Source organism: Artemia franciscana, unplaced genomic scaffold, assembly GCF_032884065.1.
Source record: "Artemia franciscana unplaced genomic scaffold, ASM3288406v1 Scaffold_284, whole genome shotgun sequence".
NCBI classification, from domain to species: domain Eukaryota; kingdom Metazoa; phylum Arthropoda; class Branchiopoda; order Anostraca; family Artemiidae; genus Artemia; species Artemia franciscana.
Genome location: NW_027063596.1, coordinates 377,866 through 402,827, shown reverse-complemented (window position 1 = coordinate 402,827; position 24,962 = coordinate 377,866). Strand labels below are relative to the sequence as shown.

The 24,962-nt window shown below is 34.2% G+C and overlaps 1 protein-coding gene across 2 annotated transcripts in view; it reads left to right on the top strand.

Moving 5' to 3' along the window:
* The window catches only part of LOC136043036 (guanine nucleotide-binding protein G(o) subunit alpha), a 167,941-nt gene that overhangs the window by 88,665 nt on the left and 54,314 nt on the right, over nt 1-24,962 (top strand). For both annotated transcript variants that reach the window (XM_065727939.1, XM_065727938.1), the window contains exons 5-6: nt 3,651-3,779; nt 19,587-19,716. In XM_065727939.1, the coding sequence (XP_065584011.1) occupies nt 3,651-3,779; nt 19,587-19,716 (259 nt within the window). The remainder of the gene's footprint in view (nt 1-3,650; nt 3,780-19,586; nt 19,717-24,962) is intronic.

Genomic DNA, 24,962 nt, shown 5'->3' with positions numbered 1-24,962 from the left:
ATCAAACGTCCTTAATGAAAATAAAAAAGTAAGTTGTAGTATATTAAACTAGGTTATTATCAACAATATAATCAAGACATTTAAAAATTTAATTTTTCAAAATGTTAGTCTCACTCTAAGGTCTATTAAGGGGATTTGATACTTCAAAATCCTTTTGCGAGCCTCAACTGCCGGCTGACCGTGTGAACGACAAGGCACAATTAGCAAATTCTCCTAGGGGACTAGCCATCACTGAGGGCTATTGAGGATATGTGGTTTTACTATGAAATTTGATTGAAAAGACAATGAAAGTTTACGTGCCCTCTGTTGGTCTCTTTTTGAATTAAAGCGGGTATAACCAGATTGAAAGCAAAAGCTTCCAAATTACTCAAAAGATATTTCCTTCGTGCTGATTTTTTGCATTTTCCTAGCAGATATGCTACAAAGTTTTTTGGGACTCCCCTTTACTGAACTTTAAGAGGAAAATTCTGCTCCTTTTAACCGAAAAAAAATTCATACTTTCTAATGGTTAAAATTTTATTAAGACTGAATATCTTTATATCTCAAGCCCAAAATGGAATAAGCTAAATGGTTTGCCTAAAATATCTGGGAAAATAGATGTTGGCTTTTAGCTTTCCATTGTTTATTCACATTTCTTGTCCAAGCTCTTCAAATATATGGCGATACCTCCCAATCCATTCTAAATAGTCTGGCCTCCAAAACTGAAAAGATTTATAATGGATGACATAGGACGATCCTATAATATATCCAATCACTATAGCGCATCATCCTTCAATTTGCTGCTATAAAATAAAATTTATCTCAGGTAAAAAAAAAACATTAATAAAAAACGTTCGAGCGTGAATAAAAAAAAATAAACCCGTGTATAAACAGATGAAACAGTAGATGCAGATCAACACAACCCATAAACAATAAATATATAAATTGATAAATGTAAACACATAACCCCATATATTTGTTCAAGTTTTGACAGATTTATTTGAATTTTTCTGACGATCGATATCGACGATCTTGATGATAGGATTGATTATTAAAATTTGTTATTCAAACGAGGAATTAGATGATCGTGTTATCAAGCAAAATCAGATTCCAAGATAAGATTGTCATATGTGATCCAATCTTTTTTTTCAGTTTAGCTTCTAGAGTACAGGGGAGCCAACTAACGAGAATGAGGGGAGGGGTGAGGTCTCTTTTTAAGTTGAATTACAATTTTTTTCAAAACCTATAGCAGAATTTGTTTTCTTTGACTTCATCTAGTGAAAATACTAAAAATCCGATTTGTAAAAACATAGCAAAATACTAAAAATCTGATTCGCAAAAACATAGCAAAATACTAAAAATCCAATTTGTAAAAACATAGCAAAATACTAAAAATCCAATTCGTGAAAACATAGCAAAAAATTGCAAAATACTAAAAACCCGTATCGTAAAAACAGCAAAATAAAAAAAAAGTCGATTCGCAAAAACACAGTAAAATACTAAAAATTCGATTCGTAAAAACGAAGGAAAAACATTTGACCGTCCCCTCAAACCAATACATCTTTGTTTGTGTCAATCACTTTCTTTTTTTTCATTCCTTAAACTTAAAGTATTACTGTTTTTCAAAGTCTATTTACAGGAATCTCAAATTCCTTGTCGCCTTTTCGACTACTTCCAGGAAGTAATTAACCCATTATAGCCATATGCTGCTGTGGGAGTAACAGGAAGTAATTAGTTAAAGATATTGATGCAAATTAAAAAGAATGGATCAAAATTTATCGTGGCTAATGAAGAATACACAAAATAAACAGAATAAGAAATGAAGAATAAACAAAATTATTTTTGGAAATAAAAAAAAAAAAAAAACTTAGTGGATAACACACGAGCAAGGGGTTTCCGCTTGGGTGCTGGGTTATTCGCACCCTGGATTTGCTGCAATTTTTGGACACTTCATAGAAAGAATACATATGTATACACTTTCAACTAAAAAATGTACACAAAAACAACAAAGTTGCCCCAAAATAGATTTTAAAAAGTATATACCCTTCCTTAATATTTCCGTGATCTGACGCACCTACAAATTAGAAAGCTCTGTTTACTTCGTTTTTTTTATTTGCTTCTGAGGATGCTTTCAAAATCTTCCGAAACGAGTCGTAGATGGGACTTCTATAAAAAAAAAAAGAAGAATTTTTTTGTGCATTAACCCTAGAAAAACGAAATCCAATTTTAAAGATAATACTACTACTACTACTAATAATAATAACTCACTGTCGCACCAAGCCGCCTGAGGCCAACAGAGCTACGTAAGCTCCTCCTCCAACCTAATCCTGTTAGCAGTGGTGGGCTTAGGCTAAAGCGGGTTCTAGCAAACATTTTAATTCTAGGCCAATTTTTTAGTCATGATGCATGCTTTGCGTTTGGTAGTTTAGTTTAAAAGTATATGGTATGTAGCTCTACTTAATTATCAGATTCCAAGAAAAATAAGACAAAAAAAATTATATGTATACAAAAATATAATTTATTAAATCAAATAAACATTAACATGATATTGAAACAAATAATAATACTTAAATAAATATACCATAATTTATTGTTTATATTGCCTTTTTTGTCACTCATAGTTCTGCAAACTCGTCAAATACAGGGTATATGGTATACCATAAAAGTAGAAGTAGGATATGCAATGTGTGCGTAGCGTTCTAGATATTGCAAAGGGTTTGTTTTATTGGGAGAAATAGGCCCAGTCTGCTTGTATATAGATCTTAAAGTCCTTTGGTAAGCCATTATGAGCAATAGGATGAATACCGGGCAACAAAACTTGGTTTAAACCTATCAACAAGGGGAAACACTTGGCAGTTCTCTTTTAGACTTAGAGCTCTTGCTCAGCTTAGTCGCCAGCGTAGTTGACAGTGCCGTCTGTCTTCTCCAGCTGTGCTGTCTCGGGCTAAAGATGGGGCCTCGTTTGGGTTGATAGTGCTGCTGAGGAATCGTCGGTTTGTTACATCAGCCCACCTGGTGTGCGGTCTTCCTCTAGGATGCCAAAGGCCACTTCGGAGGGGCTGAAATCCGTGATGATCCTTGCAGGGATACTTGGCGGGAGGCTAAGTAGCTGGTCACCTCATAGAACGGGAATCTGCTTTAGTAGAGAGCTTTGCCAGCTTCAAGGTCGTCAGGATCTCAGTGTTGCGGACCTTCTTATAAAGGGTGCCGTCGAAGCGGTTTTACTTATGGGTATTATCTTTGTTTTCTTCCAATTAATTTGCAGCCCTACTCTTTAGAGCACGCGTTCTTCATGGAGACAACCAATTTTCAGAGAGAGGTGGCGTTAAATTCTACATCACTGCTTGTCTGTATTTTGTTACAGGGTTACGAATTGGGAAGGGAGTACGGCAATCGACCCTAAGATTTTGGAAATTAACGTTCTTTTGGTATTCCTAAAAAACAAAAGAAGATAGTACCCCACTAGTTTGAAAAATATCTTTTCGTATTTTCACTAAAAAAAAAGATCGCCCCTAAATTATTGTGAATCAGAACCCCTTGTTTATTGCATTAATAGTAATAATCTAATCATATCACGCTTCTAACAACTATTTTTTTGGGGGGGGGGCTTATAGATTTATAGGGATTTGATAATGGACGCTTCATTCTATTATATTGTTTTCTCTTTTTAGTTTCTTGGATGACTTGGAACGCCTCGGGGCCAGAGACTATCAACCAACAGAGCAGGATATTTTGCGAACAAGAGTCAAGACTACTGGCATTGTTGAAGTTCATTTCTCATTTAAAAACTTAAATTTCAAGTGAGTAAGAAATTTATCATCCCCTTTTCTTCAGATCAGGCAAACTGGCTTTACTTTAAATTTATATTTGACTTAGCGGAAGGCTTTTAAATTCATGCCTAACCCACTTGTTGATAGCAAAAGTTTTTTAAATCAAGTGCATTATTTTTAAGTCATATTTGTATTGAGAAACAAAACATTACAATTACAAGAAATTAGTCCGGAGAGCTTTTCTTAACGCTAAATTGTTCCCAACTATTCTTTACTCATTTTGTCGTTCTAGCTTCTATTCCTGTTACAGACGGAAAAAATTTGGTTTCAAAGGGTGAAAAGCGCCATTTTTGTAATTTTTCAGAAAAGTTAAAAACTGGAAAAAAAAGTTTGTCGGCTGTGGTCACTCTAAATGACAAGGCTAAATGACAAGAGATAAAGGGAGCATATTATAAACCAACTTTTTAAGGTCTTTTCAAATGTATAAGTTAAATTCAAGTATTCCGAGCTGATGCAAAAGTATTCTATTTATGGTATATGCCTCCTCTTTTGTTCGTCAAAAAAGGAGACAAATGCCTGGTCCCCGTGTTATGGCTCAACAACATAATCCTCTTCTGTCAAAAGTGGCATATGTTTATTTTTATATCTGTAAAGGTACAAAATATGACAATTCAGACTATACCATTGGATTCCTACCCACAACACATACATAACTCATTTTCGACCAAAATGGCTAATGTCGCCCTTTTAATTATCATTGTCGAGCTTATGTCTCTTCTCTTTGTCTTCTAGTTTTGTCTACTTTGTCTACTTTGTCTTTTTGTCTACTAGTTTCAAGAAAATATACTCTCGACTCTGGTTAATCAATTTAGATTTTATCCTTGACAGTTGAGCAATTTTTAGCTCAAGAATTTGGCGAATGATATACATTTGGCCTTGTAGTTTGGTGTAAATTTGATTTTGATCAAAATATCATCAAAATGGCACAGGCATGATGGCGTAACAGCAGGGTCGCCACCCTTAGTGATTAATCACTATTTATAGTGATTTTCATATTGTCTAAGCAAAAAATCCCAAAATCAGAACATAAATCACTAGATTATTGAAGAAAACACTGAATCAAACAAAAAACACTTAAATATCGTGATTTTTTTTTTCCATTGGGTGGCAACCCCGTAATTTGATTTACTTTGAAACCAATACTAGGCTGCAAGTCAATTGCGGTAATCCCAAAGACATTCTGATGTAGAAACTAAACAACAGAAAAGCTGAAAACCTGACAAATATTTGTTGTCTCTTGGCCGTTGTAAAGAAATTAAATAAAAAAACAAGTTTTTTTTTTAATGAAAGCAAGGAGCGACATTAAAACTTAAAACGAACAGAAATTACTCCGTATATGAAAGGGGCTTTTCCTCCTCGACACCCGGCTCTTTACGATAAAGTTTTTTATTGTTTTAAAAAGTAGAGTTGCGAGAAAGAATCAAACTTTAGCGCAAGGAGCTCCCTTCCCAATTGGTAACCCTGTGACAAAATACAGACAAACAGTGATGTAGAATTTCTGTTCGTTTTAAGTTTTAATGTCGCTCCTTGCTTTCATTTAAAAAAACTTGTTTTTTTTATTTAATTTCTGAAAGTTTTTGAATTAATGCATGTCTGATTTTGGCTTTCCGTACATAAATTATTAAAATGAAATTTGCATATTAATTCTTTTTTTGGCTAAACGGCTTTCTTTTAGTTTTGATCAGACGATTTTGAGAAGTAAGGGGTGGGGAAGGAGGCCTAGTTGCCCTCCAATTTTCCGGTTACTTAAAAAGGCAACTAGATCTTTTAATTTTTAACGAACGTCTTTAATAGTAAAAAATATACGTAACTTAAGAATTAACTTACGTAACAAACTTTTATATTCTTATATTTTTGATTATATATATGAGGGGGTTGGTCCCCTCGTTAATACCTCGCTCTTCACACTAAATCTTGTTTTGTCCCAGTTCTTTAAGAATGACCCCTGAATCAGAAAGGCCGCAGAACAAATAGTTGAAATTACTTAAAATTTTTTTAGCATAAAGAGCGAAGTATTTATCTCCTCCTAAATACCTCGCTCTTTATGCTAAAGTATTTTTAGAACCCCTCATATGCGTAATAATCTCTGTTCGTTTTAAGTTTTAATGCTTCTCCTTACTTTCAATTGAAAAAACTTTTTCATGTTTATATTTTCATTGTTATTTTTTTTAATAGTAATGCTAGAAAATCCTGCGCCCTTTTCATTGAATTTCTCTTCCCCCATGAAATATTCCTCCAAGGAAAGATCCTCCCATATAGCCCCCTCTCCTGAACCCCACACCCAAACCAAAAAAATCCCCCTGATAACGTCGGTACACTTCCCAGTAACCATTACTGTATGTAAACATTGGTCAAAGTTTGTAACTTGCAGCCCCTCCCGCAAGGACTGTGGGGGGTAAGTCATCCCCAAAGACATAATTATTATAGTTTTCGACTATGCAGAACAAAATGGCTATCTCAAAATTTTGGTCCGTTGACTTTGGGAAAAACAAGCGTGGGAGGGGGCCTAGGTGCCCTCCATTTTTTTGGTCACTTAAAAAGGGCACTAGAACTTTTCATTTCCATTAGAATGAGCCCTCTTGCAACACTCTAGGACCACTTGGTCGATACGATGACCCCTGGGAAAAAAAACAAAAACAAAAAACAAATAAACACGCACCCGTGATTTGTCTTCTGGCAAAAAATATACGAAATTCCCCATTTTTGTAGATTGGAGGTTCTATTTTTTCTATAGGATTCTCTGATACGCTGAATGCGATAGTGTAATTTTCGTTAAGATCCTATGACTTTTAGGGGGTGTTACCCCCCATTTTCCAAGATAAGGCAAATTTTCTCAGGCTCGTTACTTTTGATGACAAAGACTAAATTTGATGAAACTTATATATTTAAAATCAGCATAAAAATCTGATTCTTTTGCTATATCTTTTAGCATCGAAATTCCGTTTTTTAGAGTTTCGTTTACTATTGAGCCGGGTCGCTCCTTACTACAGTTCGTTACCACGAACTGTTTGATTGATGAATGGATGACTCTTCGTAAATGGATGAATCACCGGATTTACGCTAAATCATACTTAAATAATAACAAAAGAAGCCAATGGCTAAAGACAAAATTCAATGACGTTATTACCTTCAATTGACGTTAAAAATAAAGTCCAATGACGGCATGACCTTCAAATGACGTTAAAGACAAAATTCAATTAAAAGGAGCAGAAATCATTCCATAGATGAGGGCTTTACGGTTTTATAGGGATTTATCGAAAGTATTTACCGATTGCAACTGAATTTACTACTTAGTAAATGAATAAAAGTATTTTATTTTTCAATTCGCTTTTCAAATATTTGAACTAAAATGTTTATTGCTTAAACTTTTATTTTAATTCATTAAACATTTAATTTTCTTGATTCACTGTTTAAATCGTGGACTTATTCTATTTTATTAATTAGTTACTTTGCTCTTGAGTAACTGTAAGAGAAACCTCTTTATCCCATTTCAATTGTCCTTGTCCTTCAGAAACAGTCCTCAAACCATAGGCATGTATGGCAAAAGTGAAGCAAAAGAGGACTAAAGAAGTGGTCGCCCCTATAATAAACAGAAAAAATTTATGTTTAGTCTTATTATAAACTCTGTATTTTCTCTAAGAAAAGATAAATTAATCATACATTGTATACATGGTACTGATCTTCAAAGATTATTTATTTCTTTACTATTTATTTTGATTATCTGTACTAATATAAAAATAATTTAAAAAATTACCGGTCTTGTTTAAAAATAGTGTTCTTTATTTAGTTGGCATTTGTAATACCATACACAGAATTGCCCTAAATATAAAGAGCGCTACCGCTTCTTCAAATCACGCTCTTAACATCCAATTGTAAGTTTTAAAAAGTGTACTCTGATAAAAGAAATACTGGTTAAGCATAATTGTTTTCAAAACTTAAAGTTATTTTCCGTAATAAACTAACGTCTCTACAGTATGAAAGGATCTTTTGCCGCAACTCCCAAGATACATTTTTTTGGTAATGCGGGAAGCTGTTGGCTCTTAGCTAATTTCAAGGTCTAATGAAATGGTCTCTAGAAGTTCCTGATCTTTTAATCAAACTTGGAGGCATTTCCTTCGACGCTTTCAAAGGAAATGCTCTCTAGATCCTTTCTTGCTTTATCAACCAGGTTACAGACCATCAAAAAGTCCAATCTTTTTGTCTGAAGATACCTTGAAATAAGGCCAATGACTTCAAATTCAGCAAAAACAAATGAGCGGTTAGGATTGTTTTGTACTCCGTAAGCTTACTCAACAATGAGTCGGCTTCAGATGAAGTTTTTGAGTCGAATAATCTTCACGAATAATAACCGAAGACAATAATCTTCGTATTTGAGTCTCACTGAAGAGCTATGAGATTCTCCGCTGCGGCCAAGCGGAGTAGATTATCAAATAGGAGGTGCCAAAAAAAGACGAAAAAAAAAAACTAAGGTAAATAATCTTTTGACGATGAAATATAGTTCAAATGGTACAGATTTAAAAAAAACTAAGGTAAATAATCTTTTGACGATGAAATATAGTTCAAATGGTACATATTTTACAATTTTCCGCTGAGGGCAGAGAGTGCACTGCATCTAAGTACAGGCAATCGTCACCGAAAAAAAAAACGAAACAAGAAACTTCTCTTCTGTCCGCCAACGAGATTCACCAAATTTTCGGAGCCTTTTTAACTTCGACTTTCCTTCTTTGGGGTTCTCTACCTGTTGTCCCCTGATGCCCGTTAGTTTGTGCAACTCAGCAAAGAAACCTGAAATTCTGTACATGACGCAAAAGAGATTCCTCGCCGCTGTTACAGTGCGAAAATTAATGAAGTAAAGATTAAGAACGTGATTGTAGTACCAGATAAAACTGAATCTGGAACGCGGTTTTTAGTGTGAGAACAAAAAACGTTAAATTCGCGCTTCATATTAGAAGTACTGACAAACCATTCCCCAGCTATTTTTTCTTACTTAATTCCATGCTCTTTGTTCTTGGCTTGTAGAAGTTCTTTCATATCCTTGCCGCTGGAATCTTGAAAAAGTATGAGAGCAAAGAGCCATTGTTGCAGTTCTTCGTCTTTCAGACATCTTAACAAGATATAAGCCTGGTCCACAACCCCAACGTCCTGAGTTGTACCCATTTTAATGCTATATTTCATCACCAATTTTTTCACCAATTTTGTTTACTATAACTCTCTGCATGTGTTTGGAAATGCACCTTATCCCTTTCTGGACCATCGTCTTAGAAAGACAAGTGACGAGTGAGCCACAACCCTTAGCTGCTTCTTCGAATTTTCTGCTCGCACTCATGTTCGATTTCATTTTCCTGCGGTCCTCTATTGCTTTATCCAAATGTTTCTTAAGAGAGACGTCATATTTTGAGAGCAAAAGTATAACCTGAAGGAAGCTTATTTGGTTTATTCCTGGCCCTGTCAGAAGCTCTAACCTCTCCTGGTCAACGCGTGCTCTAAAATGTATTTCTTGTCTCCCCAACGGCCTCACGACCTCTAAGACATGGTTCAGTATTTGAACGTTTTGTGAAACCTATTCTTTCTGTTTGCTTGCCAAAGCGCTGTTTATATACCATCCAATGACTCGGCAGTTTTTAGCTTGAGCCGCAGCAATATGACCTTTCAATTTTTCATGTGTCTTGATTTTCTCATGGGCATGCCTAAAATTGAATTTAAAATTGCACCCAGAAAAAAATTGCACCCAGAAATTGCACCCACAAAAAAACTGTGACTTTTTGTGAGAATACGCAATGCATATGCAGCGAAAAATTGACTTTACTGTCATTTCTCTAGTTTCAACAGTAAGCAAAGATTGTGAGATGGGACCAGTAAGCTTCCAGTAGTAAATCGAGGCCAAATCAAAGCTCAGATTTTCTATTTGAGGTGGTGTCGACTGTAACGGTTGTGATCTCATGAAGTTTAATTTCTGAGCTAGATCGGAGGTAAATTTGGAGGTAAATAGCAGGAAATAGGCATGCTTGCTGTCAAAGGTGGTTCACCACCAGCTAGTTTCACGTCCAAGTCATCATATCCAGTTTGGTTCGAATGTGTTTTAGATTCCTTCCCTATGGGCTCCACAGGCCCAGAGAGCGTCAAAGTATTTGACGATGTTGGCAAACCCTCAGTTGAAACTGGGTTGATGTCGTGTGCTTCTTCAATGTGGTTCTGAAAAATTAAATATAAATATAAGAACAACCAGGTACGCAAGCAGCCAAGCTAGGGTGAAGTTCTCAAGACTTCTGTAAAATGTCGAAGGAACTGAAGCTAGGACGCTGGATCTTAGTTTAAGTTCACTTGTGGACTATTCGCCAACAAAAGCCAGGTTTTATCAAGATTCAATGATTGGACAGCATTTTTTCGCAGTCGAAGCACTGTGAAAAAGTCCATTCCGATCATTGGTCTTTGGTCTCATGAAAGTGAAGCCTGAAAAAATGGCCACATAAAAAAAAACTGCCTAGTTTGGCATCGTGTGGCCAGGCCTAATCCCCCAAGACTAGAAAAACGTAATCAACAACCCTAAGAAATCAACAGTGACAGTCATATGAAAAAAAAACACTTAAAAAACCAACTTCGAAAAAAACTTCGAATCTTAGCACACAAGTTAAAAGAAGTCGCAAAAAGTTTTACTGACCTTATTTCTCCGTATAAATGATAACTTTCTCTGTTTGGGCCTTTACCACCCGAGGAAAGTTCTTTGCTTCGTTTTAGGCTCAGTTTTTCCGCAATTCCCTTAACTTTTCCACCAGTCACCTCTTCCATCTTCTAACAAGTTTAAAACTGATGAATGCAATAGCCAAAATGCTACATTTTTTCTAAGCTAAAATCCTTGTGACAAATTTGTTATGTGATACTTCCCAACAGAGTTACCGTTGTCAAAAACTTTATGAGCCTCTTTAGTCTTAGCCTTGTCTTTTTTTTAATGTTCCAATTTTTTAAGCCTCGTTTATTTCATGATACCTGACGACAGAACAGAAAATTTAGATTTGTATTTGTGGCTATAATACAGAGTTGGATTCAGTCTCTGTCGACTAACAGGGTCTTCAACATGGTCTTCTGCGCAACTAATCGTTCTTACACTTTTGGACCATGATTCTCAAAAAATTGGCGGAGGAAATATTTGTTAGTAAACTATTTCTGTTTACTGTTTCTGTTCTGTTTTTCTTACCTTCGAAAAGTGCCTAGGTTTCAGAACCATACTTGACCACTGTCAGTTCTTCCCAACTCTGAAAAACTACCTTCTTGGTAATTTTGGTTACCTTTACCTTTTAGTCTTTGGTAGTTGGTAGGTTTGGTTGGTTTGGTCTTTGGTAGTAGGTTTGGTAGTTTGGTTACCTTTTTGGTCTTTGGCTGCTCTACTTTGCATATCTTCACTGCCTCCACCATCTTTACTAATAATTATACCCCAGTAGGTGACGCCACCTAAAATTCAACTATACAATTCAAAGTGCCCTTCTCGTTTTTTTTTGCTTATAAATATAGCTTTCGTATTTTTCTGTGCCATTTCTGAATGATATTTATTTGGACCGAGGTTTAAATAGAATAAAAGTGTTTGTTCCTATAGATGCAAAGCAGTTCAAGAAGGGGGGCGGAGAACGCGGCAACCTGCCCTGGGTGCCGTGGTGGCAGGGGAAGGGTACTGCGGGTGGAGTGTAAGCCACCTGTATAAAATTTTTCACTTTGATTCTTTTATTTTATTTTATTTGAGCTGGAGAGGGTACTGTAATTATTTTTTCCCCAGGTACCACCAACCCTCTGAACGACTCTGTGTCAACATTTAAATTGGTTAATGTATATGTGTGTGTTAAGGATGTATGGATAATGTCAATTTTGAAGGTTTTGGAAAATTGTATGTTTTCTCGTCTCTCAACGGATATAAACGATGAACGAATACCGTATCTGGAAAATGTCAAAATTTGGGCTGGTAGACAAAACTAGATTTGTAATAAGTAATAATACAGAAAGTTACTTTGTTTTCTACGTCGGTATTCAACTTTGAAGTATCGTGATGGGTTTGAGGACATTTATTAAAAAAAGGGGCTTGTTTGTCTTCAAAAACGATAAGAAGTATTAAGCTAGGGTCAAATAATTAACTGAACAAAAGCTGACAGATGATTAATTTAGAATTAAAATTTGACAATCATCTTTGAAGTTTTAAATTTGAAACTACCGCCATAAAATTTTGTTCGATTTTTTATTCCCGGTTGACCTAGGTAAGTACAAGTGAAACGCTAACCTGGAACATTTCGTTTTTATGTCGACTTTTTGATGCTAAGTTCAACACAGTGCAAATCCCTTTTTCTGTCGATTATTCTCTTCTATCGAGCTCGAGCTTTTTTCATGCAGCCTGTTGACAGAAAAGAGATTTCGCAAGCACCATTCATATTTATGTCGACAGCAGGGCGTTCGAATCATTCTCTGTCGACATAAATATCGTCTTTTGACATCATAAAAAATTGTCTGTTTTCTGTTCTGTCGTCATTTTCCCTTTTTCTACATTGTTATCGACTGAAATTATAAAAAAACTGTGTTTGGAAAATGCCGACAATGTTATGAACAGAGAAAGCTAGACGACTCTGTAATTGTCTGCGAACGAAACTTGTAAACTTAAAGATGGCATTATAATTTGGAGTCAAATATTGGTGATAATTTCCGTGAAAAAACGTGTGAAACGTGTATACATGTCATGAAACTAGACAGTGAAAAACGTAGATTTTGGTGATGGAAAGGGGTGGTGATGGAATCTTTACATTTTTGTCATCATAGTATTTGTTAGAAGAGACATACTACGGTTCGATGGGATTGAAAGGGACCCTACATTTTATCATCTGAACTTCTGACAGAAATGATTGTTGAATGACAACCGCACTTGGTGGAATTTAAGAATTAATATCCTTATTATGCTTATCAGAGACTGAGACCCGAACCAACCTCTGCGGGGTATGAAAAAGGATGAATCCCTAAATTTTAGATTTCAGGGGTACTAACAAAAAAGCTGTCGTACCTGGATTTTGTTTTTGAGACATTTAAAAGTAATAACTTAACGATATTCTTATTGAGAAACATTCTTTTGACGTTGCAAAATATTTAATAAATTGTGGACTTTAACGAAGCGTGGGATAGACAGTAATCAACCAGACCAAATTGCACAAAAGTAGGATATATGTGAGGAAATAGTACGAAATGAAAATGACAAAATGAAAATTGTCAAATGAAATGAAAATGACGAAATAGTACGGATGAAAAGTACGCTCTACATAGTTTTGCATTCAATGTCGATGTTTAGCCATACATTCTGCAAGTTAGCTTAAAATTCTGCAAACTTTTTACGAAAAAAATACCTGAGGGTAATAGTACTGATGAGTAATACTTTCGAAAGGATTTTTGCCGAAAAAATGACATATCTTTTCTTGACGTTAAAAGACTTGGTATTTTAATAAATTGCCGTTTTTTTTACGAAGGGAGTGACACGTTCTCAGTAAATTAGCAGAAACTGAAAAAGGTATGATGAATGTGACTTTCAAACGCTATGATCTTTTGAAATTTTTGAATATTTTTTCATTATTTTTTCATGAATTTTTTTTCAATATTTTTTCATTAATATTTTTTCTATTAGGGTTTTGTTAATCTGAAATTCATTCATAATCTGCTAAAAGATTAAGTTTAACTAGTTATTATAATTTAAATCCGATCTTGCTTCAACACTCCTGTACAGAAGTTTGTTTCAAACTCAATTGTTTCAAACAATTTTTTTTTCACAAACTAAATTAGGGCAGGGAAAAGTACATAAGATAAATAAATCTGCGAACACTTTTTTGTCTCCCCCAACAAATAAGTCCTTTGGTATTGTAGAACTTTGTTGTTCTAATTAGTTTTTGGGTCTTAGAGAGGGGAGGGACTTATTCCCCGATCAATTTTTCCGAAAAGGAGTTGAAAGTTTCAAAGGAATAACTTAATACATAACAACTAACAATTAACTCAGGGATGTAGTGCCATCTATATCTCGGTAATTAGTTTCTACCTGTCTTTGTTTCTATGGTTGTTCTGGAAGCAAATTACTGTGTTTCAAATTAGGACATACTAAGATAATTAGGTTTAATTATCTAGTAGAAATTAATTATCTTTAATTAATTAGTAGAAATTAGGACATTTCTAAGATAATTAAGTTTAAACTAAAAGACTTCCAAATACTCCCACAGAGAAGTTAGTTTTAAACTCAAAACACTTTTTTTCAAACAAAAACATTGGGCAGGGAAAAGTGCGTAAGATAAATGAATTTACGAAAACCTTTTTTATCTCCCCCAACAAAAAAAGTCCTTTGTATTGTAGAACTATGTTGTCCTAATAACTTTTTGGTTTTAAAGAGGGGAGGGACTAATTTCCCGATCAATTTTTCCGTACAGGAGTTGAAAGTTTCAAAGGAATAACTTAATATATAATAACTAACAACTAATTCAGGGATATAATGCCATCTATATCTTGGTAATTAGTTTCTACCTGTCTTTGTTTCCATGGTTGTTCTGGAAACAAATTACTGTGTTCCAAATTAGGACATTACTCCGTTATATCATGGCTTTGAACAGTTAATTAATCGAAGTTTGCAAGGGAAAGTCAATAGCCGGAATGACTGTTATTCTGTGTACATAATATATGCTCGTAATATCACAAGATCGAACAACTCCATAGAAACTAACTGAGAAGGCTTTCTAATAATACCAAGGACAGTAAAAATAAATATTATTTATATTATTCGAAGATAATAATAATAATCTAACAATAATTAAATCTAATAATAAATATAATAATAACCACACAAAAATAAAGTCTATTTGTTCTAATTAATCAACTGGAAATGTATAAAGCCATACGTTGGTTTGAAAATTGGAGAAAATCCAGAATTAAGTTTAAACAAAAAGACTTCCATACACAGTCGAAAAACTAGAAAATGTGTTTGTATGATGTGACTGCAATTGATAAGTGTCTTTTTGTAAAAGCAAAACTTCTTTTCAAGAATCAAATGGAGGGTAAACATATCAGTTATATCGAAAGTAAAACAGTTCAAAATAGGGATGAAACCTTTTTATTGACAGTGAACAGATATAAAATTTAACTGGATATTTCGAACACATATACAGTGTTCATCATCAGCAGTTGATTTCGAACACTGTATATGTGTTCGAAATATCCAGTTAAATTTTATATCTGTTCACTTTCAATAAAAAGGTTTCATCCCTATTTCGAACTGTTTTACTTTCGTCATGGAAAGGCAGTGTGGTCTTTGAAGTTATCAGTTATATCATTTTAAACGTTTAGTTATATCATTAACTAAAAGCTCCAGGTAACTACAAGTAACTCGGGAGCTTGACGTAAAAACGTTCTGAGGCCATAATGGCTATGCATGACGTATGAAAACAAGAAAGGAAATAATAAATGAAAAGAGAAAACTCAAATAGGTGACAAACGAGGATTTTGTCAACCAGTTGCAAAATATGAAGATGAAAATCAAGTAAATATTTTAACAAGAACCTCCGCCAAGTCGTCCTCAGTGCTCAAAAAAGTATCTTTTCTCCTCTTGTAGAGTTCACTTCAGAAGGTTAGATTTTGTTGATGTTTTTTTCCCTCTTTCTTTTTTTTGAGCACTGAGGACGACTTGGAGGATGTCCTTGTCAAAATATTAGCTTGATTTTCATCTTCATATTTTGCTACTGGCTGACAAAATCCTCGTTTTTCACCTGTATGATTTTTCTCTTTTCATTTATTATTCCCTTTTTTGTTTTCATAAGTAACTCTGGCTACGTTAACTCCAAAGGCCCTTAGTTGTAATATGAAAGGCTTTACTTTATATGAGGATAGTAAGGGATAGTATATGTGGATAGTATGTGGGATATGATATGGGATATGGGATAGTATGTGGGATACTTATGTGGGATAGTAAGAGATAAGATAACATACTGATTCAAACAAAATTCCATCACAAGCTCCAAAGGTCCAAATTCGGATTATGGAATCATAAGAAACAATATAACCAAAAAAGTCATAAAAAGAATGACAACTAAAAAATTGGCATTCAATGCCATAACAGCAATATCAAAAACAATAAAAAAAAATGACAACTAAAAAACTGGCATTTAATGCCATAACAGCAATATCAAAAACAATAAAAAGAATGACAACTAAAAAATTGGCATTTAATGCCATAACAACAATATCAAAAACAATAAAAAAGAATGACAACTAAAAAACTGGCATTTAATGCCATAACAGCAATATCAAAAACAATAAAAAAGAATGACAACTAAAAAACTGGCATTTAATGCCATAACAACAATATCAAAAACAATAAAAAAGAATGACAACTAAAAAACTGGCATTTAATGCCATAACAACAATATCAAAAACAATAAAAAAGAATGACAACTAAAAAACTGGCATTTAATGCCATAACAACAATATCAAAAACAATAAAAAAGAATGACAACTGAAAAACTGGCATTTAATGCCATAACAACAATATAAGAAGGACTACCACTCCTTAGTCAAAAAGAACAAAGCCTGAAGTTCCCTCTCCCCACCTATTTAAAAAAATACAGATAATTATGGAAATTTGAGATTTAGGAAGGAATCTCCCCCCCCCCCACTATGTAGCCTACGCACATATTCAGGCTAGTGACTGTCATTCCATAGTAGTAGAACAACTTTTATTATCAAAACAATGATGTATCATATAAATAGCAAAGCAAAAGCATAGCTTGCGAGGCTGTGCTATTAGACAACAAACAATCACGAGGACAACAAGAGCTAAGAGCTCATATGGCACTTGTGACGAGGCGAGAAGAGCTAAGAGCCAAGAGATCATATGGTATGAGCTCTAACAAAATTCTATGAATCAATAGATTGATTTAAAAAGGAAAATAAGAGGCTTAATGCCGGTCAGGATTTGAAATAAGAGCTCTGAGTCACGATGTCCTTCTAAATATCAAAATTGATTAAGATCCGATCACCCACTCGTAAGTTATAAATACCTAATTTTTTCTAATTTTTCCTCTCCCTTTAGCCCCCCAGATGGTCGAATCTGGGAAAACGACTTTATCAAGTCAAATTGTGCAGCTCCCTGACACGCCTATCAATTTTAATCGTCCTAACACGTCCAGAAACACCAAACTCGCCAAATCACTGAACTCCTCCCCCCAACTCCCCCAAAGAGAGTGAATCCTGTACGATTCTGTCAATCACGTATCGAGGACATTTGTTTATTCTATCCACCAAGCTTCATCCCGATTCCTACACTCTAAGTGTTTTTCCAAGATTTCCCCCTCCAACTCCCCCCAATGTCAAACGATCTGGTCGGGATGTGAAATAAGAGCTCTGAGACATGAATTCTTTCTAAAAATAAAATTTCATTAAGATCCGATCATCTATTCGTAAGATAAAAATACCCCAATTTTCACGTTTTCCAAGAATTCCGGTTTCCCCCTCCAACTCCCCCCAACGTCAAAGGATCTGGTCGGAATTTAAAATAAGAACTTTAAAGCACAAGATCTTTCTAAATATCAAATTTCATCAAGATCTGGTCACCCTTTCGTAAGTTACAAATACCTCAATTTTCAAAATTACCCCCCCCCCCCTCCAATTCCACCAAAGAGAGCAGATCCGGTCCGGTTATGTCAGTCACGTATCTTAGACAGGTTTTTAATCTTCCCATCCAGTTTCATCCTGATCTCACCGCTTTAAGTATTTTCTAAGATTTCCGGTCCCCCCCCCAACTGCCCTCCCCCAATTACGCTTGATCCGGTTGAGATTTAAAATAAGAGATCTGAGTTACGAGGTCCTTCTAAATATGAAGTTTCATGAAGATCCGATCACTCCTTCGTAAGTTAAAAATACGTCATGTTTTCTTATTTTTCAGAATTAACCCCCCCCCCCCCCTAATAGATCGGATCCGTTCCAATTATGTTAATCATGTATGTAAGACTTCTGCTTATTTTTCCCACCAAGTGTCATCCCGATCCCTCCAATCTAAGCGTTTTCCATGATTTTAGGTTCCCCCACCCCAAACTTCCCCCAACGTCACCAGCTCCAGTCAGGATTTAAAATAAGACCTTTGAGACACGATATCCTTCTAAATTTTAAATTTCATTGAGATCCGATAACCCGTTCGTAAGTTAAAAATACCTCATTTTTTCTAATTTTTCAGAATTAACCCCTCCCCCAACTACCCCAAAAAGAGCGGATGCGTTCCGGTTATTCCAATCATGTATCTAGGACTCGTGATTATTTTTTCCACCAAGTTTCATCCCGATCCCTCCACTCTAAGTGTTTTTCAAGTTTTAGGTTTCCCCCTCCCAACTCCCCCTCCTATGTCACCAGATCTGGTCGGGTTTAAAATAAGAGCTCTGAGCCACGATACCCTTCTAAATATCAAATTTCATTGAGATCCGATCATCCGTTCGTAAGTTAAAAATACCTCATTTTTCTAATTTTTCAAAAATACCCCCCCCCAACTATCCCAAAGAGAGCGGATCCATTCCGTTTATGTCAATCATGTATCTAGCACTTGTGTCTATTTTTCCCACCAAGTTTCATCCCGATCCCTCCACTCTAAGTGTTTTCCAAGATTTTAGGTTTCCCCCTCCAAACTCCCCCAATGTCACTAGATCCAGTCGGTATTTAAAATAACAGCTCTGAGACACGATATCCTCCCAAACATCAAATTTCATCAAGATCTGATCAACCATTCGTAAGTTAAAAATACTTCATTTTTCTATTTTTTCTGAATTAACAGGCCCCAAACTCCCCCCCCAGATGGTCAAATCGGGAAAAAGACTATTTCTAATTTAAGCTGGTCCTGTCCCTGATACGCCTGCCAAATTTCATCGTCCTAGCTTACCTGGAAGTGCCTAAAGTAGCAAAACCGGGACCGACAGACCGATAGACAGACAGACCGACAGAATTGGCAATTGCTATATGTCACTTGGTTAATACCAAGTGCCATAAAAAACTAAAAAAGAAAAGAAGAATAAAAAACTGGAGATGAAACATTGTACAAAAAAATCCACACAGTCAATAATAAATCATAATAAAATGAATATACCTTGAATCCGATCACAGCTATTAGCTTGTAACTGGGCTCCGTTATCGGGGAGTCATTTAGCCTACGCTCTCTCAATACCTGAGATGAATAGAAAAAAAAAAAAAAATCACAAAACATTTTGTATTTATATCCATAATCCCTCACTCACAATAGAAACTAGATCCAAGCAATATTGTAAGATAAGATTTCGGTGGTTATACGTATGGCTTGTTTTGCACTCTATTTTTACAGTAATAAAAGCTCAGAAGTAGACATTGATCTACTTCTGCACAATCCAGAACATATTCAAGAAGTGAAGTTAGATTAATTATGATGAAATACTTTAGATTGCATATTAATATAATTTGGGTTAAAGCCTAATATTTGCACATTAGGGGTTGGTGTTAAAGAAGCCTAACCTTAGGGGGTGGTGTTAAAGTAGCCAAACAAAATTTCATATATATATATATATATATATATATATATATATATATATATATATATATATATATATATATATATATATATATATATATATATGTATGTGTGTGTGTATGTATATAAATATATGTGTGTGGGTGTGTTTGATATTTGAAATATTTGCTCGATCTATTACCTTTGTTAAATTAAGTTTTATTTAATCGGCTGACAAAATTTATTTATTTATTCAACAAATATTTTAGGCTTTTTGACGTCGGAGGTCAAAGATCTGAAAGAAAAAAGTGGATTCATTGTTTTGAAGATGTTACTGCCATTATTTTTTGCGTTGCCATGTCTGAGTATGATCAAGTTTTGCATGAAGACGAAACTACGGTAAGTTATACTACGGTAAACTACGTTATAATAGTTAAACTACGGTAAGTTAACTGCGTTAAGTATGCTCAGTGGGCTATATAGGAACCTAGGAATGAATTTATTCCGAGACGAGAACCATAAACTAAATTTTTTTTTTTTAGAAATTTGGAAAATATTAGAGGATTTGGTCAAACTAATTGCAATATCGATTTTTAGTGGGTATGAGCCTTAACATATTCCTCTCCCTTCATACTCTTGCAGGTAAGGAAGAAGGCCTCTGGCCTTAAAATCTATATGGATTTTCTCTATAAGGATTCTCTCTATAAGGATTTTCAAAACATTCTAGACAATTCTTATACAAATTATCAAATAAATTCAATTTCTTTTTATTATTACCCTTTCCCTAACAAAAAATATGTTTATGCGCCTGTTTTAGAACCATTTGCCTAAGCGTTAAGGTATACCACTGGGTCTGAAAAAGTAATAGAGCTCGTGAGATATGATTACCGTTTGACAAAAAGGATAAACTTCACGGATGGTACTTTGTATTTATTTTTTTCTTAAGAAATAGCTAAAATACATAGAAAATGTAAAGAAGTATGAATCAATTAGTAATAAACATCAATTGTTAGGGGGGGGGGCATGAGTCTGAATGTATCCCTCTCACCCTCGACTCCAATTAAGGCATAAAATCGAGTTGGAAAAGTAGTAGAGAAGCATGAAAAGTTATTATTATTTAAGAGAAAGGGAAAAACTCCAATAACGGTATTTATTTCAATTTTCATTTATAATATCAAATTTTCTTCAATTCTTTAAGAATAAAACTTAAAAGTGAATTCTCAAAAGATTAATGTACAATGTTCATAATATATATATATATATATATATATATATATATATATATATATATATATATATATATATATATATATATATATATATATATATATATATATATATATTTATATATATATATATATATGCATAGATATAAGTACGTATGTTAATTTGAAATATGAGTTTTGTATAATTTTTAAAGGATGATTGTTTAGTTATGGAAAGTAAAAATTGAGCTCTAGAATCTTTATCCCTCAATGATTGTGTATCCAACACTCCCATCCATCCTTTATAATTTTCGAACGTATAAAGAGTGAGGTTCCAGGTATTGCTAGGTTGTTGTTTATCATTGAAAAGTCATACATGTTACCGTTAACTAAGATCTGAAGCAACCCTTCTGTAGCCCAGAACGATTTGTGATCCACTAGTGTCAGTCAATCACAACTTAATAAGGAATTCAATTTTGATTGCATTACCTCACTAGGGACTATATAAAAACTTACTAGGAACTCACTAGGGACTATATAAAAACTTACTAGGAACTCACTAGGGACTATATAAAAAATACTAACCAGAAAAGCTTAGGAATCTTGTTTCTCCTCTCGGATATGAAAATCTCGAGAGGATACAAATTTGACTTTAGAGGAACTTTTGGGGCCTAACCTCGTAGCGTTGCGAAACATTGCTTTAAGACATAGTGTTTGCGGTAAAAGAGAATTTAAGCTCATTTGTCTCAAATATCAAACATCACAGAACCGTTTCAAATGTTGTTTTATGCATAGTTTTCTTGTTTTTGGGGAGAGAGGAAAGCCAAGAAAATAAGAAAAACTTGAATAGTAGAATAGAATTGGAAAAACTTCTAGTCCCCCTCGCTAACCTTTAAACCTGGTGGATTACCTTTACAAAATCCATCGATTCTGATGGACTGCTGGATGTTTGGGTAAAACAGAATCAACTGATATTGTTGAAGAGTGATCTCTGAATGATCACTAAAGCCAACTGATCTTTGACATTGTTTGCAAACAGCGCTTGAAAATACCTTTTGTGGCCTAATTGTAGATTCAGGTCCATTTCTGGAAGTTCCAGTTCCTAAACTACATACTTCACAAGATTGTAAAAGTCCCACAACCGAATTTTTACCCAAATATTGATTTAGAGCAGATCCAAAATCAAAGTTTCTTAATATGTTAGGTCTTTTAAATGTGCTATTTAACATACTATAAACCGGTCTCTTCTGGGACTTTAAAATTTAGGGGTAAATAGCCAACTTGTTATATCATCAGGACGAATTTACATTCAACTAATTACCTTACCTACAAATATTTTCGCCGGAGGTTATCCAAGTCATCTCTGCGTAGACTGGAATCTGATTTAACATGTTTTTTATTCTTATTATCAAAGGTTTTGATTTGCTTGCATTCTGAAAAAAAAATTTTGCGTTGCCATAGAATTTTTAGATTTTCAAGCTGCGGTAATTTTTTTTATAACATTGAGATTTTCATATATTTAATTTACAGTTTAGGTCTCGAATTGTCTGTTGATCACAAAAATAAAAATTTGAAATTTGACTCAGATTTAGCGTCCTGTAAATATTTTAAATCTCTGTGTAGACTGGAATCTGATGTAACATGTCTTTTTTTTCTTATTAGCAACTATACTGTTTAAAAAAAAGTATTAAACAGATCGTGGTAACGAACTGTAGTAAGGAGCGACCTGGCTCAATAGAGATCGAAACTCTAAAGCAATTTTGATACCAATAGTTGCATCAAAAGAATGGCATTTTAATGCTGATTGAAAATATATAAGTTTCTTATATAGGGACACGTTTGCACGGAGCATAAATGGAAGACAGTAACAACGGCCATCAAAGGGGTAAAATTAACCTGGACAATCTGTCTTGGCTTTTTTCTACAATTGGCCATGACTTCCACTTTTCCCACAACTATTCCCTATTTTTTTAAATTCAAAAATCAATTGGCCTGGACAATCTGTCTTGGCTTTTTTCTACAATTGGCCATGACTTCCACTTTTCCCACAACTATTCCCTTTTTTTAAAATTCAAACTATTCAACTATTCCCTATTTTTTTAAATTCAAAAATCAACGGATCAAAAAAAAGGGAATAGTTGTGGGAAAAGTGGAAGTCATGGCCAATTGTAGAAAAAAGCCAAGACAGATTGTCCAGGTTAATTTTACCCCTTTGATGGCCGTTGTTACTGTCTCCCATTTATGCTCCGTGCATTGGGTCGCTCCTTATCGCTCCTTTCTTCAGTTCGTTACCTCGAACTGTTTGATTCTACTTTACTTCAAAATGCTTTACAATAATAAAAAAAAAACATCGGCTGTGGGGTTTCAGTTCGTCAACCCCAATTTAGCATTAAAAGGAAAGTTGCCTTTCAGGAAAAGTTTGTGGGTGTTTGAAGAATGGAAATTATGTTGTTTTTCCAGTTCATCAACCTGATTTCTAAAAGACAGTTCATTTCCCTTAGTCTCTTTAAATCCTAATGCCAACACTAAGGGAATTCCATTTGAATCTGTTTTAAAAATAGGCAATCGCATTATAAGACGACTTAGATATTTTTTCTTCTATATACTGGATTAGTTTTAATAAAGGTAATAATTAATGGTTAATTCATGGTTTTAATTAATTGTTTTAGTTCATACAGGGTAAACATTTTGCTGTAATGGTATATTAATTGACTAATTAAAGATATTAGATATTAATTGACTATATTAAAGAAAGATTTTAGTTCTGTATATCATTTCTTGTAGACCAATTGATAAAATTACATATAAATAAAATAAATATATATTACAATTAAACATTATTAATAAAATAAATTATAAATTTCAATTTGTTACTGAGAAAGTAGAACAGGCTCACACTCGAAATTTTGTATCCAAGGTCAATGGACCCGAGTCAAGCACGAAGGCAAAAAAAGCTCCGTCTTTTGGCTCGAAGAGGGGGGAGTAAAAGTAAAACAGTTTCCGTTGGATATCTTTTAGCGTTATATTTTAAAAATACAATGTACATTTTAAATTGTGTCTCCTAAAAAAGTATAATATCAGAATTTTCAGTTTCCAAAAACTGCTATTAAATGTGCACACAGTCATGAATCTGCCAAGTTTTAGTATTTTAAGTTTGTTTTCTTAAACACTTTTCCCTTTAAAGTCAATTTTATTCATTTTTAGGTTCATTTATTTTCCAATCATACATAACATACTAAATATGCTAAGTACCCTTTAATTCCTTACCTTTCGTGTAACTCATTCCTTCCAAATCTACAGGGTATCGGTAGCTCGGTAAAAATTTCAAAATCCCCTGCTGGTAGAGCTTAAATCAATCAATCAATTTGTTGTGGTAATTAATACTATATGTATTTATTGCTCACTGTGGTTTCTGTTGCTGTTTTTCGTTATTCATAGTGATTTATGTTTGTTTTAAGTTTAACACCTTATGATGGTAACTTATTCCAAAAAAATTATTAACTTACTCTGTTATTATTTATTATTATTAACTGTTATTGACTGTTATTATTATTAACTGTTATTATTCTGTTATTTATTATTATTAACTTATTCTGTAACAAAGGGAATACCCTGAAAGGGGTGCAAAGAATAAACGAGGTATAAGAATGAACTTTTTAGTTTTAAAAACTAGCACTGAACAGAAACTAAGCTTGCTTGATTTTTTTTTTTTTTTAGAGGTTGATAATTGTATACCGAAAATTGTTAATATCATGGCCAGTTATTTTTAATGAACATGCAGCTTTGGTGAAAGATTGATGATTTTCACAACAAAATGGCAGAAAATGCCACTTTTCCACGGCTTGTCACAATAGGAGGCCAAAACAAAATCAATCAGGCATCGAAATTTTTTATTTCCTGGCATTTTGATGCCCTTGCGGCAGAATTAGATGTTTAGTAGCACAAAATGGTCAAAAACGCCACTTAGGTGTGCCGAGATATTTTTATTACTTAAAAGGGGCACTAGGTATGCTGATTTTCTTTACAACGAGCCCTTTTCCGAAGTTCTAAGACCACTGGTTCTATGCAATCCCCCTTGGGGAAAAAAGAGAGAAAAGGGGAGATGTATTAGTACTTTGCACGCAAAAAGTTTTGTTTCCTTGTTATTAAGGTCGGGGAGTGAGGCTGTAGTTTTCCAGTAGGGGATATTTGATCGTGATATTTCCAACGGGGAACTTTTAATCTCTATTCAAAGCCTTTTTTAAGGAATTTCGGACTCTTTTTCCAAATTATTATAAGTTTGTTTTACAATAAAATTCAGCTATTAATATTGACCAAAATTAAAGTTAAAATTCCTGAATCAGCTACAAATGGTATCCTTTTCGTCACTAGCCAGTATTTTCCCACTTTTTTTAAAGCTTTTGGTTACTATAGACCGTGGTTTGCACTTTCCAAGGTTGC